The 17,673-nt window shown below is 46.1% G+C and overlaps 2 protein-coding genes across 7 annotated transcripts in view; one reads left to right on the top strand and one right to left on the bottom strand.

Moving 5' to 3' along the window:
• ACSM5 (acyl-CoA synthetase medium chain family member 5) overlaps positions 1 to 17,673 on the bottom strand; it is a 110,445-nt gene that overhangs the window by 75,844 nt on the left and 16,928 nt on the right. The gene's annotated exons all lie outside the window — the stretch shown is intronic.
• UMOD (uromodulin) lies at positions 613 to 15,172 on the top strand. 4 transcript variants are annotated; one of them, XM_015067193.3, is made up of 11 exons: positions 614 to 767; positions 2,535 to 2,732; positions 3,876 to 4,649; positions 4,758 to 4,865; positions 6,058 to 6,266; positions 7,219 to 7,367; positions 9,179 to 9,424; positions 12,090 to 12,252; positions 12,842 to 12,923; positions 13,657 to 13,698; positions 14,848 to 15,172. In XM_015067193.3, the coding sequence occupies exons 2-11, from the start codon at positions 2,639 to 2,641 to the stop codon at positions 14,907 to 14,909; spliced, it is 1,929 nt and encodes a 642-aa protein (XP_014922679.3). In that variant the 5' UTR covers positions 614 to 767; positions 2,535 to 2,638; the 3' UTR covers positions 14,910 to 15,172. The 4 variants fall into 4 exon arrangements, with proteins under 4 accessions (XP_026898932.2, XP_053069596.1, XP_014922679.3 ...); XM_027043131.2 differs by lacking the exon at positions 9,179 to 9,424 and having other exon boundaries at positions 613 to 767; XM_053213621.1 differs by lacking the exon at positions 12,842 to 12,923 and having other exon boundaries at positions 613 to 767.

Genomic DNA, 17,673 nt, shown 5'->3' with positions numbered 1-17,673 from the left:
CTCCTCTCCTGCCATGCCTAGACCATCGAAGAGCTTGCTGAGCCTGTGAGGATGGAGTGTGCTTCTAAAGGGTGCCTTCTCCAGGGTAGGGAACCCAAATGGCCACAGGTACATGTCCTAATGGGGACAATAAACACCCCCTTTTTAGGTCTCCTGGGTCACTCAGTAGGTTGGGCATTTGACTCTTGATTTTGGCTCAGGTCATGAACCCAGGGTCGTGGGAACGAGCCCCATGTCGGGCTCTTGCTGAGCATGGAGCCTGCTTAGGATTTTCTCTCCCCAACCATCCACTCTCTGTCTTGCCTCCTCTCTCAAATAAAACAAAAACAAAAACAAAAACACCTCTTTTCTTCCCAAGACAGCCTGGCTTGGGATACTGGCCTCTGCTTGGCTCCTTGAGTCCACCTTGTCCTTCTCATTGAGCAAGAAAAAGCCTAGTACCTTGGCACTGCTTTTGCAGTTAATTTCTAACTCAGGAATCTCTTTATGTCAAAAGGTGCAAAACAGAGGCCTTGTATTTGCAGGCACAAGTTTGACCCCCAATGTCAATCATTTGGGGTGTCTACATATTAGGAAAAAGAACAACAACCTGGCAACCTAGGAAAGGAAAACACTGTGCCCAAAGGGGAAAATATTCCACCCTCAAGAAAACAATCTCAAGAAACAGAACCAGAGGATAATTGGAGGAAAGACTGCCAGCCAGGGGTAGATGTATATATAGGAGGCACATACTTGTAAACAGATTAATTCTACCTTTCTGGCTTCAGGTAAGGCTATCTACAGCTCTTTCTTCTTCTAGCCACTTCTTCCCACCTAGCTGTCTTCTAATTCCCATTCTGCTTGGGAGAAGGGGGAAGAAAATCAAGAGACTGGACACTAGGGTCAGACCTAGAGTGAGTCCTTCCTCTGTTGATAATTGGCTTCATTATCTCTGGTTGGCCAGTTTCCCTCTCTTTGAGGCTGTGCTCTGTGCTTTTCTAATAACAATGACTACTATTTCTTCACTCATTCAATGCATGTTAGTTAAGTGTCTACTATGTACCAGGCACTGAGAATATAGCAGTGAACAATAGCATTGGCTCTGTGCTAGGTCCTGCTTTGAATATATCATCTTAGTTAATACCCATGACAATATGCAGTCAGTTATTACCCACCACAGTGTTTTCAAAGTATAGATCACAACCCATTAGTGGATCATGAAATAATTTGTGGATTATATCCAAAATCTTCTTTTAACTAAATACTATAGACAATGTCAACAAGCAATGTACACAGTAATGATAAGAATTTTTTTTATAAAACTTCTAGTGTGTGTGTGTGTGTGTGTGTGTGTGTGTGTGTGTGCAGGCACATACACAAGCAACTGCACCAATTTAACTTTTTTTTAACATTTTTTAAAATATATTTTTGTGAGACAGAGAGAGACAGAGCGTGAGCAGGGGAGGGACAGAGAGAGAAGGAGACACAGGATCTGAAGCAGGATCCAGGCTCTAAGCTGTCAGCACAGAGCCTGACACGGGGATCAAACTCACAAACCGTGAGATCATGACCTGAGCTGAAGTCAGATGCTTAACTGACTGAGCCACCCAGGCGCCCCAACAACTGTACCAATTTATGGCAAAAAATATTTTCTTTATAGCAGATCCTAGTCACAAAGGCTTGGAAAATACCGCTCTAGAACACAAGTTCTTTGATCACAGGGACTTCAGACTAAGCCTGGCACATCACAGGCACTCAGTTTGTGGAAGCAATGACCCATATTTCATAGGTGAGAAAACTAATTCTTCCCGAAATGAAATACCTTGCCGAAAGTCACACTGTTAGTGGTTGGTAAAACGGGGATTTGGATCCCTGTTACAGGCTCCAAGTCCCGCACATTTAACCACCATGCTACCCTACTTTGCTACTGGAAAAATTAGGGTAGTATTAGTAGTACCCACCTAGGATTATTTCACCAATTGAGTGAAATAATAAGTGACTGCTCTGGAAACATTAAAATCTATTGTGAGGGTTAATCGCCTCTCAAGTTTCTTATCTCAAGCTATTTCTTTGTGATATGTGAGTTGCATGAAGTCAGGGATCTTGCCTATCTTGTTCATTGTTTTCTTTGGTGTGTAGCTCCCTGTTTGGCACAAGGTAGCTACTCAATAAATGTTTGTTGAATAAATAAATGGATCTGGGCAAGCTGAAAGTTTCCCAGCAGGGATCAGCAGTTGGCTGTTAAAACCCAAAACTGCCTCCTATGATGGTGAGTCCAGAACATTCTACCCTATCTTGCTGCTTCCTGTTCCAAATGAGACTCAGTTCTTCCAGATGCACTGAGACTTGGGGAGCAGAGGATGGCATGTGGGTGGGAGTAAGGGTGGGGTCACAGATGAGAAAACCACCAAAGCAGGGGCCACAGCACTGCACACTTTTTGTAGTTCATATAAATGGCATCTTCTGGAGCTGTGCAGTGCACAACCAAAGCACTCCTCCCAACTGTGGGGAGGGGAGTTAGATCATGCGTTTATCCCATCCATCTCTGTTCACAGGACTCCAGGCATCACAGACTGGGAGGAAAACCCAGGGGGTCAACCTGTCCTTGTCTTTGGGCAGGTCTTCCCCAGATCAGAAGTAGCTGTGAAGAGCAGAAGGAATGGGGCGGCTTTCTTCTCTGACCCTGATGCGGATGGTAGTGGTGGTAACCTCTTGGGTCATAACAGCTGTCACCATTGAGACCTCAGAAGCAAGTAAGTGTGTGTGTGTGTGTGTGTGTGTGTGTGTCTAGGGAACAATGCCACTATTAGCAGAGGAGGTCATGCTCTCTCTCCTGTCATGCTTGGAATTTGATTTATTCTAAATACATTTTGATACTTTAATGTATATAGGACTCAGATGGGAATTTTGCTAAAATGCAGGCTCTGATTCAGTGGGTCCTGGGTAGGGCCTGAAATTCTGCGTTTCTGACAAGCTCTCAGGTGATGCTAATGCTGTGGTTCTTAGATCACAAGAGTCTAGAATACCACTAAGGTCCCCTGCCACTTTACTGGAAAGTCGGGAACATACTTAACCACACAGGAGGTTTAAAACACCTAAGTGGCTCCCAAATACCTCCCCTTGCATTCTTAAGAGGTCTTTCCATCGGGTCTTACATCACCCTCATGTAGCTTTCAGCTTCTCCATGGAAAAGGGAGCTGGGCACCTCCCATGAGCTGGAGTACTCGGGGGCACAGTAAATGCCATTTCAGTGTCTTGGTTAAGAGCATATACTCTGTGGTCCTGCCACTTGGGTTTGTGTCCTGGCTTTTACCAACAGAGCACATGGCTTAAACCCTCTGAACCTCAGTTTGCTCATCTTTAAAATAAGGGTAAACACAGAAGCAATCCCCTAGGGGCCATTGGGGAGGATTCAATGAGATAATGAGTGAAAAGCACACATGCAAATTTAAGTGCTTAATAAACAACAGCTCATTATCTTTATGGCTTTTATTGTCATGGAGGATGTCACACAAAGTGTGACTGCCCCTGTCAGGGAGAGCTGGGGAAGTCTTCAGGGAAGAGGCAGGGAAGATCTGAGCAAAAGGCATTAAATGTTCAAAAGTGGGGAAGGGATGACAGGGTCACCTAAATCCTACCAAAGTGTCAAGAACTCTGTATTATTCCTCTGGATGTAGAAACATGGATATTTTAAAAGAAGACACAGTTTGAAAGCAATGCTAAACACAGAAGAATGCACAGTGCAATCATAAGGGGAGTTTTGTTTATTTGTTTTGGAGGGAGTCCTCCAGGGACCAAGTCTAAAGAACATGGTACCCAAAGGGATATAGGAGGACTCTCTTGGTGACCACTGGTCCAGGTGTCCCTACTCTGAGGCTGGGCTCTTCTGTCCGCAGGAAGCTGCTCTGAATGTCACAGCAATGCCACCTGCATGGAGGATGGGGTTGCCACAACCTGCTCCTGCCAGGTGGGTTTCACCGGCGACGGCCTTATGTGCGTGGACCTGGACGAATGTGCCATTTCTGGGGCACACAACTGCTCCGAGGACAGCATCTGTGTAAACATGCTGGGCTCCTACTTGTGCACCTGCCCTGACGGCTTCCGCCTGATGCCTGGGCTGGGTTGCACCGACGTGGACGAGTGTGCTGAGCCGGGACTCAGCCGCTGCCACGCCCTGGCCACCTGCATCAACCACAAAGGCAACTACTCATGCGTGTGCCCCGCTGGCTACTGGGGTGATGGGTGGCACTGTGAGTGTTCCCCAGGCTCCTGCGGGCCAGGACTGGACTGCGTGCCTGAGGGCGACATGCTTGTGTGCGTGGACCCATGCCAGGCACACCACATCCTAGATGAGTACTGGCGCAGCTCTGAGTACGGGGCAGGCTACACCTGTGACTCAGGCCTGAGCGGCTGGTACCGCTTTGTGGGGCAGGGCGGCGTGCGCCTGGCCGAGACCTGCGTGCCGGTCCTGAGCTGCAATACGGCTGCGCCCATGTGGCTCAACGGCACGCACCCGTCCAGTGATGAGGGCATCGTGAGCCGCACGACCTGTGCCCACTGGAGGGGCCACTGCTGCCTGTGGGACGCACCTGTGCAAGTGAAGGCCTGTGCTGGCTACTACGTCTACAACCTGACCGCGCCCCCCGAGTGCTATCTGGCCTACTGCACAGGTGAGTGGGCGTCTTCCCCCCCACCCCCACCTCCACTCCAGGCCTGGGTGGGCACCACAGGAGCCTGGGGAGCATCCCTGCTGACTGTCTGTGTCTGTGACTCTGCAGACCCAAGCTCTGTGTTGGGGACGTGTGAGGAGTGCAGTATAGACGAGGACTGCAAAATGGATGATGGCACATGGAGCTGCCAGTGCAAACAGGACTCCAACATCACTGGTGAGGCCAGTGGGAGGAGGCAAGGTGTTGAGAAATGTCAGCAACTGGGGGAGGGACATAGTCCTGTGTGATACATATCATCCAATTTGAGTGAAAAGAAGGTCCAGTAGTATCTATTAAAACCAGCAGAAGCTCTCTAGGCTCCTGGTCTCATTTTAGTTGGCCCCAAAGCTCCCAGAGCTTGAGGGACTTCCTTATCCCCACCTTCTTTCTGAGGCTCCCACACCACAGCAGGACAGAGGAAGGTGCTACCTGTTGGCCAAAGACTACCTAAGCCATATTTCTGCAGCCCAAGAACACAGGACTGGTGACCAGCCTGCGGTTTCTTCCACTGACCCCTGGAAGATCCATAGCAGGGCTCTGGCCATCTCTGAGCCTCAGATTCCCCATATGTACAATGATTGAAGCAGAAAAGTATCTCCCAAACTTCAGTCATGATTTTAGTCACATCCAAGTTCCAATTTTACAATTTTTCTTTATGCAAGTACTAGCTTATACTGGGATTTTTATTAGTAACTTGTTTTTCTTTAAATTGATTGAATCCTTCTTCTTTGAAATAAACTTGGGACATTGATGGTCACTACTGCATCTATCTGTGGCAAGTAACACCTTCGATAGAAGGTAACAGTAAAAATGAATACAAGAAAAGAAAACTATTAAATTCTAGCAGCTGTGTAATACTTCAATTTTAAAGTAAAAAAAAAAATCCAGCTAGGTGTTATTTTGTTCCCCAAACACTTAGCCTGATATCTGCATTCTGTTGTTTTGAAAGGGAAATTAGTAAGTGCAGAGCATTAAAAACATTAGTAACTAGTGAGGACTATCTCTTTGATATAGAAAGGATGGAAAGATACTATAATTAATGTGTTGTTTTGTTTTGTCTTACTGAGATTCAATGTATTTACTGCTGGGGGGTGAATGGATCAAAAATGTTTTCATTTGTATACAATCCACATAGAAGGTTAACAAGGAGCTGACGGATGGCCACTTGAATCCATCCAGTGATTCTCAGAGTCCAATCTTGTGTCTCAGTCCCTCTGATAGGGAAGACCACAGCAAGAACAGACAGAGGCTAATCTGAGTGCCCTCCAGGTGGTGGATAGCCCAACCAATTGGGCCCAGGGCCTGGAGATGTGGTGGACCCCGAATTGTGGTCACTGGCTTCCAATTCCACCTTCCCTGCCTATTTCAGATCTCTCCCACCTGGAGCGCAGGCTGGAGTGTGGGGCCAATGACATCAAGGTGTCCCTGAGCAAGTGCCAGCTGAAGAGCCTGGGCTTTGAGAAAGTTTTCATGTACCTGCGTGACAGCCAGTGCTCAGGCTTCATTGAGAGGGGAGACCGGGACTGGATATCTGTGGTGACCCCAGCCAGGGATGGCCCCTGTGGGACAGTGATGACGGTATGTGCTGGTCAGTGTGGGACAGGGTAAGAGCACTGCCTGGTTCAAGCCCTAGCTTTATCATTTCCCAGTTGTATGAGCCTGGCTGTGCCTCAGTTTCCTCAACTATAAAATGGGATAATAGTACCTACTTCATAGGACTTTTAAGAGGATTAAATGAGTTATTGTATGTGAAGTGATTAGGACAGTGACTGGCACAGTGTAAGTGCTTAATAAATGTTAGCTTCAAATAAAGAGAATGATCCTGATGACAGTTCCCCATTTTACAGATGGGAACAGAAGGGCCTACAGGAAAGTAATTCTTCTCAGCCAGTAGGTATTGGCACTGGGCTCAGAAGCAGGTCTGTCTATCTTGGGTGATCCTGGCAGGCAAGGTCTGCATCACTGGTGTCTAGAGAACCAGGACTTCACCTACAGAAACCTCCTCAAAAGGGACCCAGAGGTCAATGTTTGAGTGAACACTGCTTCCCCAACTCCCTCATCCCCCGGAAAGAAAAGGAAAGAAGACAAAAGAAAGGAAGAAGGAAGTTTTCATTTGCTGCATGTAGCGTTTAAAATTCCAGCATTAACAATGAGTCAGGACATGGTTTTTAGTCTTTTTAGTGTATGAGAGAGGAAACATGGCCTAAGTGGAAAAGCCCAGGCTCTTAGATCCCCCGTCTTGTGGGCAAGTTACTCAGAGTTAGTCAGTTTCTATGAAGCCCCATCTCCTCATCATGAGGCAGGAGATAGTAGAGCTTAGGGTCATTGAAGGGGCCAATACAGTGATGCCAGAGGAACATTTCGCTCAGGACCTAGCACGTGATGCATGCTCATAGATGGCTGCTGTTGTTATAACTTTTGATTATGACAGCTGGGAGGACAGCTCACAGGTAGCTAGAGAAACCCATTTGGTTTTGAGTCCTACTCAGATTCTCATGCCCCTTTCTCCCACTCCCACCCTCCAACACAGAGGAATGAAACCCATGCCACGTACAGCAACACCCTCTACCTGGCAGATGAGATCATCATCCGTGACCTCAACATCAACATCAACTTTGCGTGCTCCTACCCCCTGGACATGAAAGTCAGCTTGAAGACCTCCCTGCAGCCAATGGTCAGGTGTGGCCAGAGAGGGTCCCCGGTGTCCCTGGCTGGCTCCACCCCACGACCCCTTAACCACCAGGTCCTCAGTTTCCCTGTCAACTGCCAGCCATAAGGAGCTGGGTGGGGGTACTGGGAGCGAGCATTCCCAATGGAATACAGCCCAACTGGGAATACTGGAGCCCAGATTCAAATCCAGGCTCTGTCACATACTAACAAGATGGCTTTGGAAACTGATAGCCCCACCCTGGGTGATGGTCTTCAGTGAAATGGACTTAGCAGTACTTTATTAGAAGCACAATAGTGCTTTGCATATGTAAATCAAATATTAGGGCCTCTACCTGCTATTTATATGATACATAAATCATATGCCATATTTGAATCTCTGTTTCCTTCCTTCTCTGTAAAAAGAAGGAGTTAACTAAAGAGGGATTTAAAATTATGCCTCTTGGGGTTTCAGGGTCTTTAAGGAAGTGCCTTTGGGGATGCCTACAAGGTGAACCAGAGATGTTCCACCTATAATGGGTGCCACATGTGGTTTTATTATTTAAAAAAATAATAAAAGGATCCTGTTGCCAAATAAAACTGAAAATCTCTAAGTAGGACGACTCACAAGCCAATGATGCTGATGTTGGAAAAATTACAGTTGTAATTAGAACAAGCATTTATGAAGAGCTGACTATATGTCAGGCATTGTGCTAACAGCTCTACAGGAAATCTCAGTGAAATCTTAGAGCACCTTAAGAGGTATAGGTATTACTATTATTATTATTCCCATTATACAGATGTGGAAATTGAGGCTCAGAGAAGGTTGAGGAACTTGTCCGAAAGTAGAGTTTAGTAAGTGACAGAGCTGGGATTCAAACCCAGGCCATCAGGCCCAGAGTCCCCACTCTACCATGGCCTTAATTGTGAAGCTCACCCATGGTTACATGCTCTTTGGGCCAACCAGACTTGGGGAAGGGCACTAGGCACTGATGAGGGTGCCTGGCTTACTTGGGGGAAGAAGGTTGCTCATTATCTACCTTTGGATGGGTCATCATCTGGTCAAGCAGTTCACTGAAGCAACGTGGTGGCCATGTCTCAGCCTGACAGACTTCAGGGAGCAAAACATCTGTGTGCAGATGTGTCTCTGCTTTGAGCTGGGAATCTTGCCTTACTCCAAATCTGAGTCCAAGCCAACAACCCACTTCTCACTTATAACATGGACTTCTGCTTTACTGCGCTTTTATCATACACCTTGTTTCTAGGGTATCAGTCTTACAATGTCCTTTATTGGCTCATCCTGTGAAGTCTACATCAGTGCAGCTATTTCCAGTGTGGTTTACTTGTAACCACAAATAAATTTACAAATTTACAAAACCCCTGTCTTCTGCTGTAGGTAGAACCAGAACTCTGACTTAGGCCTGTAGGACTCATAGTCTCCCTTTCAACGGTTCCAGGTTGAGACCAAAGAAGAAATGTAGGTGACTCCCTTGAGAATTTGTTTATTGCACTTCTTAAAGGCAAGGGCTACCATGTGAGGGAGGTAGACATGTGATCTATGGATCAGCAGCAACAGCAACACGTGGGAGCTTGTTAAAAATGTAGAACCTTAAGCCCGACCCAAACCTACCAAACCAGAACCTGCATTTCAACAAGATCCTCAGGTGACCCATGTCTGCTCATTGCAGTTTGCAACCATTGCAGTGGTGGTGGGTTCCAGTCCTACTGCTGGATAAAAATGCAGAGAGCTACCAGGGACTGCCCAGGACTGCAGACCAGAAAGGGTGGGCCATGTGTTGCTGTTCTCAGATCTGGTTTTCTCACCAGCCCCTCTCTCCCTGTAGCACCCTAAACATCAGTGTGGGTGGGACAGGCATGTTCACCGTGCGGATGGCACTCTTCCAGAGCCCTGCCTACACACAGCCCTACCAAGGCTCCTCCGTGACCCTGGCCACAGAGGCCTTTCTTTACGTGGGCACCATGCTGGATGGGGGTGACTTGTCCCGGTTTGCACTGCTGATGACCAACTGCTATGCCACACCCAGCGGCAATGCCACAGACCCCTTGAGGTACTTCATCATCCAGGACAGGTGAGGCTCCTGGATGGAATTCCAGGGAAGAACGGGGCAATCTCTGGATTGGGATTTGGGGAAAAGTACATCTTTATATTTGTTCATCTCTAGCTGAAAATCTAACATTACCATCCACTATGAACATAGGCAACAAATCATGAAAGTATTAGCAGGACATTTGCACATGTTAATACTTTTCAGTTACTAGAATATTACAGTTTCTACTAGAAATTATTTAATGTATTATCAGTATGTATTTATATATAATAGATATGTAAAAGGGCACCTGGATGGCTCAGTCGGTTAAGCATCCTGACCAGCTCAGGTCATGATCTCACAGTTCGTGAGTTTGAGCCCCACGTCGGGCTCTGTGCTGACAGCTCAGAGCTGGGAGCCTGCTTTGGATTCTGTGTTTCCCTTTCTCTCTGCCCCTCCCCCACTCACATTGTTTCTCAAAAATAAATAAAAAATAAACATTAAAAAATTTTTATAATAGATATGTAAATATATAATATATATATATCAAATGCTTGAATATTTTGAGAACTACACTTCAATTTAACTGGTTTCCTTTATAATCTTAGGTAGTTTATGTGTTTAAAACATTATTTTTGAGGAGGGATGCATGGGCTTTACCAGAAGGCTGGAGGTGTCCAGGACTCAAGAAAAGGTTAAGAAACCTGACTGAAAGGTGCACCCACCCAAGGCAGGAGGCAAGCAAGCAGGACTTGGCTGGGAGGAGTGCACTGGAGACAGTTAATCAAGGGCCAGTTGTAAAAGGGAGGACACAGAAGTGCTGCTTTTTACTCCAGAGGCATTGGAGAACCATGGGCCACACTGTGAGAAAGTAATTCACACTGTCATTCAAAATGGAATAGATGTTTCTGGAAGCTTACTGTGTACCAGGCTCTGTGGATAACACAGTGCATAGAACAGACAAACCTCTATGCCCTCATACAGCTGATATTCCAAGGGGTGGGGAGAGACCAATAATTAACCAAGATGAAATCCATAGCATGTCAGTGGTAATGGAGCTACAGGAAAAACCCAAAGCAGGAAAAGGGGAGAGGCATTTGCAATTTTAGTAGCATAGTCAAGAACACAGTGACCTATTCCTGATTCAGTTCTTAGAATGTGTCTAATTACATCAAGGGAAAAGTCTCAGTTGGGTGCTCATCTGACATTTACACTTCTCTGTTATTTGCTAATCCCCTTTGCAGCAGAAAGAAAGCAGAAGTCTGTTTTAGGGCCTTTAGCTGTGACAGTAGCTAACTAAAATTAATAGCACTGTTTTACTTTGTATTTATCTGTAAATGGTCATGTTTTGCTTATGGCAAGCGATACTGGTTTGCCATTTGTGGTCAGGATCTGAAGATTCTTCTGAAAAAATTGATGTATTCCAATAAAAATTTACATGTATTTGATGAAAATAGTAAGTAGATAATAATACAGATGTTGGGAAACACAGGAAAACATACATGAAGGTGGTTTCTAGGTAAGGCAAAAAAAAATTGGGAAAGGGTTGGCATGATCTTGATTGAGCCATCATGGAGACTTGGGTTCACATCTAGGCTTTGCTGTTTCTTTGTCCAGAGACACAAGCCATCTCATCTGTCTGACTATTCATGTTCTCATATATGAAATGAGCATATGTGCAGTTGAACATGTAAGCTGTGGAACGCTTGGAAAGTTTTGAAAAAGAAGCAGGAAGAAATGCTGGATGTGCCTTTGTTTTTCTGTCTGGGCATGTGTGGGAGCTGGATTGGGGACCACCAGTCTGAGAGAGATGTCAAACATCTCAGGATGTGTAAGGAGGAGCCGGCTGGGGAGATAGTAAGAGGGGCTGGATGCCCTGCTCAGGTTGTGTGCATGGGTCTTTCAGGCAGTGGGTCCCCTTAACCTCAGGGCCTTTATTTTGCCAAGTGGAGTGTGCACTTTTGCAATCAGATCTGAATTGTGGGGGACACAAAGCAAAGAGGTTCCTTCTCAGTTCTTCCTCTGTGCAATCAGCATTCAGCCCCTCTCCTAAATCAATTCTGAGCAAATCATGTAAAATAGCAGAGAAGATGCCCAATTTGTCTGCTCATGTGTCCTGATCCAGCCCAGCACATACATGAGTCATTGCATGTGCAGTTTTGAGTTTAGGTGCCATTGTGTACATTTACAGATGGGCACACACACACACACACACACACTCCCATTTGGTCATTGCCCCTCAGGACTTGGAAGTTGCCCACTGTTATAGTTAGAACCACCTACATAAAAGATAGCAAAGGAATGGTAGCTAAGGATCCTGAATGTCATTTCCTAGGAAACCAAGCTGACTTCATCACATAGTTTCAACTCTGTGCTGACCACAGTTTTACTTCACCATCATATATATGTAGCATCTACTATGTGTCATATACTATAGTGAGCACTTTGAAAAGTTAACTGGCTTAATTTTCACAGCTATCTTATGAAATGGGTTACAAATAGTACTCCCTGTATACACAGGGAGACTGGGGCACAGAGAGATTAAATTGCTCAAGGACACACAGCAAATAATAGGAGGAGGAGTGAGAGTTGAACCCAGAAGTTTGGCCATAATTGCTTCTCGGCCTTTTGGCTAAGATCAAGTGCAGGAAGTTTGGCCATAGAGTGCTTGTTTAACCAACCATGTTTTATGACTTAAATCTCCCAGATGTCCACGCACTAAGGACTCAACCATCCAGGTGGTGGAGAATGGGGAGTCCCCTCAGGGCCGATTTTCTGTCCAGATGTTCCGTTTTGCTGGGAACTACGACCTGGTCTATCTGCACTGTGAAGTCTATCTGTGCGACACTGTTAATGAAAAATGCAAACCTGTGAGTTGCCTTTTCCTCCCTCAGGCTGCTTGCCATGACCTCTCCCTCGCCCATCTCCAATAACCAAAGACATCTGGCCACAAGGTCTAAAAGAAAATAAACATTTTGGCTGTGTTTCTCTTTTAGTCCAGGAATAGAATGAGCAGTAAGACGGGGTGGGCGTGGCCAGGTAAGAGACCTAAGCTGTTGGGAAATCAGGTGAGATCAGTGCATTGCAACTGGCTGGTAAATGCTCTGGCTTATCTGCACGCTTGTGTTCTGATAACAGAAGCTGACATTTTAAAGCACCAGGTGCACCTTATCTGTGTTAATTTTTTAATTCTTTGCAGTAACTAAAGGGGAGGAATTTTATTAGTTCCTTATATGAGCCACTCAGAGAACTTTGGTAACTTGCTTAAGATCATATACCTAACAAATGGTAGAGGTGGGGCATGAGCCCAGGTATGCAGATCAACCCCTGCTTTGACCATCCTCAAGCCCCAGACTGAGGCAGGAGGATGCCCTTGTGAGGAGTGCAGCCCATTCCCCACGGCAGGACCACATTCAGTCTCCCTCATGGAAGGGTTTCTTTGTTGCCCTCTTCCTGCAGACCTGCTCTGGGACCAGATTCCGCAGTGGGGGCATCATAGACCAAACCCATGTCCTGAACCTGGGTCCCATCACACGGAAAAGTAAGAAAGATACTCCCTCCTCCCATGCTCCTGGTGGGGAATATTCTCTGGAGATGAGGAGGAATGACAGAACTCAACATGTGGATCTTACTATGTTCAGAACTGGAGCAAGTCAATTCTGTGGGGCAAGGTGGACTATAAGCTGCATTCCTTTTACCAGTTCCAAGTCATGTGTTCTTTCTGTTGCACAAATTTGTTCTTCTGCCTCCTGTGTACTAGGCCCTGTACTAGTGGTTGGGGATCCTGTGGTGAGCAAAAGCAGACACAGATCTGGTTCACATGGAACTTAGAGACCACTGGAGCCGACATTATTCAACTGAGGAGGGATTAACTAAGAGGGGTCAGGGAAAAGGGGTGAGGGGAAGGGAATCTCAGGGTACAGAGGGTACAGCATGGGCAAAGGGCCTGTAGTGGGACGTAGCCCAGCCTGCTAGAGGAACTGAGAAAAGGCCAGGCAGGCTGGAAAGAAGAGGATGTTGGTATAGGATAAGCTGATGTAGTGGGGTCCAGACCATGTGGGGACTTACAGTTGTTGCTAAGTTCTGGGGCATTTCTCCTGAAAGTAGTGGGGAACCCCTGAAAGGTCAAAAGCAGGGAAATGACATGATCAGGCCCGGGTTTTAAAAAGACTACTCTGGCTGCAAGGAGAAGAGCAAATTGAAGGGCTTTCTCTCAGGATTTTTGCCAACTGCATGCCTTCTCCTCACACTGATCCTTCTCTTTCCATCTACAGATGTCCAGGCCGTAGTCTCAAGGGCTGCTTCCAGCAGCCTGGGTAAGTTCAGGTCCCCTTTTCAGGGGGCATCCACGAGAACCTTCCTCTGGGGCTTTTATCTATAAGCCCAGGATGTGCTGGAGCACCTGGCCTGGTTGGCCTGAGCTCTGAAGAGGTGACTGCACCTGTGGAAATGCCTGGTCCTGGGGATGTACATATGCACATATATGTATGCTGTCCCCCACTAGTGCACATGTGCACACAGACACAGGCATGCATAGACAGGCACCCCAGAATGTACATCACCCAGACATGTTTGCACACACACAGACACACACACACCAGGTCATATGCATATATTCATATTTGTACACACAGATACACAGACAGCTAGAGTTGCATGCATGCATATTTGCAGGTACAGACACACACAGTTAAACAAACTTATACCTAGTAGACATGCACATACTAGATCTGCATCCTGGACACTTCCTGAAGCTTTGTGATTTATCTCTAACACTATTTTCAGGATTCACTCAGCAGGTAACAAATATATGTTCAGTGCTACTACATGCCAAAGACAATGCTTAGTTCCAGGATGAACACAATAGACAAACAAGAAACCCTGTTTCTCTGCTTCTCTGATGACAAAGGCCAGGGACAGGTGGCATTTTATGGCCTTTGACTGACTTGTCTGAAAATATGGATGAAAAGTGAATTAATGTAACTGTTGCCCTTCTTGGCTCCTGGTATCTAGATCTGAAGGAGTTGTTACACCAACCTAGTGTTTTACCTGAGCTAGTCCAACCCTGTACCAGTGACCTTGGAGCTGGAGATCTAAGGTGTTCCTAAGAGGCTTCTCCTCTGTGAATATCTCAAGGTTACAAAGGATGCTTGAGTAGGTTGGGCCCTGCACATCAGTGTCCTTTTGAGGGGCTACCAATGCCCTTCCTAATGCCAGAGGAAAGACTGTCTTCTTCAATCTGGTCCACCTGAGAGGGCACCTTTCTCTATTTTTCTACTCTGAGTGGCATCTTTCTCTAATTGGATTTCAGAGCAGATCAAGAGAAAGAAGTTTCCTTTTTCTAACTGATCAGCCCAGAGAGGGTATCCTTTCCTAACTGGTCAGTCTAGAGGAGGCACCTAATGTTAGTTTTGCACAAAAACACATCCATGTTAGCAGCAGCCCTATAATTGCTTTCTTTGCAGGGTTCCTGAAGGTCTGGCTGCCTCTGCTTCTGTTGGCCTCCTTGACCCTGATGTCTCAGTGATAGGCAGCTGGAAACCCTGTGCTCTGCGGCTCTCACTTCCTGATGGCTGTAGGTGATGCAGTTTAGTGCTCCAGCCACAGAAAAGGGAGCTCACACTTCAATCAACCTGCTCTTCTTGCCCCGCCTTTGATCCTTGCTATTGCAAAATGGCCTGTATCTTTAAATTCTGCCATCTCTCAAAATGGGACTTGTGATGTGTCTGCACATAAGGTCCCATGTCTCCTTAAAAAGTGTGGCAAAATAATAATAATTTTAAAAGCTCAGTCTTTGAAGTCATTCATTCATTATTTTTCATTGAGCATCTACTATATGTAGGAACTGGTCATAGTGCCAAGGATCCTGTGGTAAAAAAAAACCAGGACTCATGGAGTTCACACCCTGGTTGGAGAGACTGGGTTTAACTGGTTCTGCTGTGTAATCTTATACAAAATACATGATCTGACTGAGCTTCATCCATCCATCCATCCATTTATTCAAGAAATATTTGCTGAGCATCTCCTCTGTGCCAGGCACTTCTGGGGATACAGAAGTGAGCAAGTAAAACACAATCCCTCCACTCCTGGAGTTTACAGTCTGGCAAGAAACGGGGTGAACCTAAAAGGTGATTACAAGTGTGGCAGGCATGGTAGAAATGGAAGGTATAACTGGGGGCTGCTGCTGCTGTATAATGGGACCAATAATGATGCCCTCACAGGGTCTATTCAGCTTTGCAAAAACATTTATGTGAGCACCCAGTACGTGCCAGGTACCATGATGGGAGCTGGGGAAAGACCAGTGAATAGGATAGATGCAGTCCCTGTGTTCAGGAGTCTCACAATCTTTACAGGTGATGCACTGACACAGCCTACAGACTTCCTTCCTTCACTGCTCTTGTCCCTCTCCATCTAGAAGATGTAGGCCTGTTTACACAGCCACAGCAGCAGCAGCAGTGGAGAGAAGACCCACTACCCCCATTGGCCAGGGAGGCTTCACAAGGCGGGGGTTGGTGGGGTGGGGGGCTCCAGGAGTCTCACTGAAGGCACAACCAGAAATAAGAGGCTCTTGGGCCCAGGAGACCCAGATATTCCAAGGACTCTGGACTTGAGTGTCAAGTGGGCCAGTAGAAGCCAATGTGATGGGAAATGTCTGCCCTGACACCAGCTGCTTCCTGGAAGTCCAGCTGTGGCTTTTCAGGACAGACCAAGGCCCTGTTGCTTTATTAGAAACTTCTGACCTCAGGGAAAACCACACGTGTGTATCAGCAAACAGGGCTATGGGGACAGTGTATCTTGAGCTAAAAGATCTCACATGCGGGCACACAGACATGCACTGAATCCCCAGGCCTGCTGCCTTTGCAGAAGGGCTTTATGTAGGAGGACTTCAGTGCTGAGCCTGGCCCTGTCTATGGTCAATCCATGCTTAGTGGAGCCTGGTTGGATCGTGTGCAGATTTACTTTGACTCAGGTACAACCAAACATGAAGAAAAATAAAAATGCCAAAGGCAAGAGCCAGGGAAAAGAAAACACATCAGAATTAATCCTTTCGTCCCTCTACTCCTTTTTTCTTTTCCTTTCTTTTTCTTTACTTTGCTGTTTGTTTTTTTTTAACAATGAAGGAGCAGACTTCTGTTTATTTATTTTGAGAGACAAAGAACAAGAGAGCATAGCATGAGCAGGGGAGGGACAGAAAGAGAATCCCAAGCAGGTTCCACATAGTGTGGAGCCCGATGCAGGGCTCAATCCCAGGACCACAAGACCATTACCTGAGCCAATATCAAGAGTCAGATGCCTAATCAACTAAGTCACCCGGGTGCCACTACTTTATGGGTTTTTTTTTAATCAGTTAGGTATTCAACTGCAACATTCAATAGATACTTTAAGCATAAATTAAATGCTAGGCACTTTTATAGGCACCACAGTAATAGCAAGTCATCAAAACAGAGTCCTTGCTGGTAAAGAGCTTAAGTTTAAAAGGGGGATACAATTAAATAATAACTACGTGAAATGCCAGTGACATGCACTTTGGTGTAAAAAACAAGGAAAAGAGAATAGAGCTATGGGGGTGTTATTTTATATAGGATGGTCAGGGAAAGTCTCTCTGATAAGCAGAAGCTGAGACAAGAGAATGAACTAGGGGGATATCTGAGGAAGAACATTACAGGCAAGTGCAAAGGCTCGATTTTGTGTCTTCTCAACAAGGTTTCACTAAGAGTTGAACAGCCATAAATTTTGAGGCATGATTTGCAGGAGAGGCTCTGAAGCATGCATGTTGTGATTTTTTTTCCATTTGTTTACCCAACAAGTACTTACAACGTGCTGGTTACAACTGCAAAGACAGGATCCCTGTCCACAAAAATCTTAAAGCCTTCAAGGGAGACAAATAAGTTAGCAGATAATTGAATGGAACTGGAATCATCCCAGACAGGCACAGGGGCAGAGAAGAGAAACACTGGCAAGCCTGTGGTTTTCAGGAGTCTTCCTGGTGAAGGTGGACTTAAATATGTAGTAGGAACAGTATGGGAACAGTATGATCTAGGCAGAGGGAATAGCATATGCAAAGGGCTGGAGGTAGATAAGAGCTCAGAGAGCCACAGATTGGCTGAAGCATAGAATGTGTGGAGAGGAAGCTGTAGACGAGGTAGGAGCTGTGGCCAGCTGTCAGATCCCAGGAAGCAGGAAGTTATAGGAGTGGGGGAAAATGCCAAGATGTGATACTATGGCATTTGGCCGCATGGAAGGTAACAGAATCAAAGGAGGCAAGAAAGAAAGCAGGGAGACCCACTAGG

The sequence above is a fragment of the Acinonyx jubatus genome, chromosome E3, assembly GCF_027475565.1.
Source record: "Acinonyx jubatus isolate Ajub_Pintada_27869175 chromosome E3, VMU_Ajub_asm_v1.0, whole genome shotgun sequence".
Lineage (NCBI taxonomy): Eukaryota > Metazoa > Chordata > Mammalia > Carnivora > Felidae > Acinonyx > Acinonyx jubatus.
The sequence above is the reverse complement of the archived record's forward strand: the minus strand, read 5'-3'. Positions and strand labels throughout refer to the sequence as shown.

Bases quoted from the DNA above. Each gene is read 5' to 3' on its own strand.
- UMOD (XM_015067193.3), top strand. From the start codon at position 2,639: ATGGGGCGGCTTTCTTCTCTGACCCTGATGCGGATGGTAGTGGTGGTA. The intron at 4,866-6,057 runs GTGAGGCCAGTG...TGCCTATTTCAG, and splicing joins ACAGGACTCCAACATCACTG to ATCTCTCCCACCTGGAGCGC. The intron at 12,253-12,841 runs GTGAGTTGCCTT...CTCTTCCTGCAG, and splicing joins TTAATGAAAAATGCAAACCT to ACCTGCTCTGGGACCAGATT.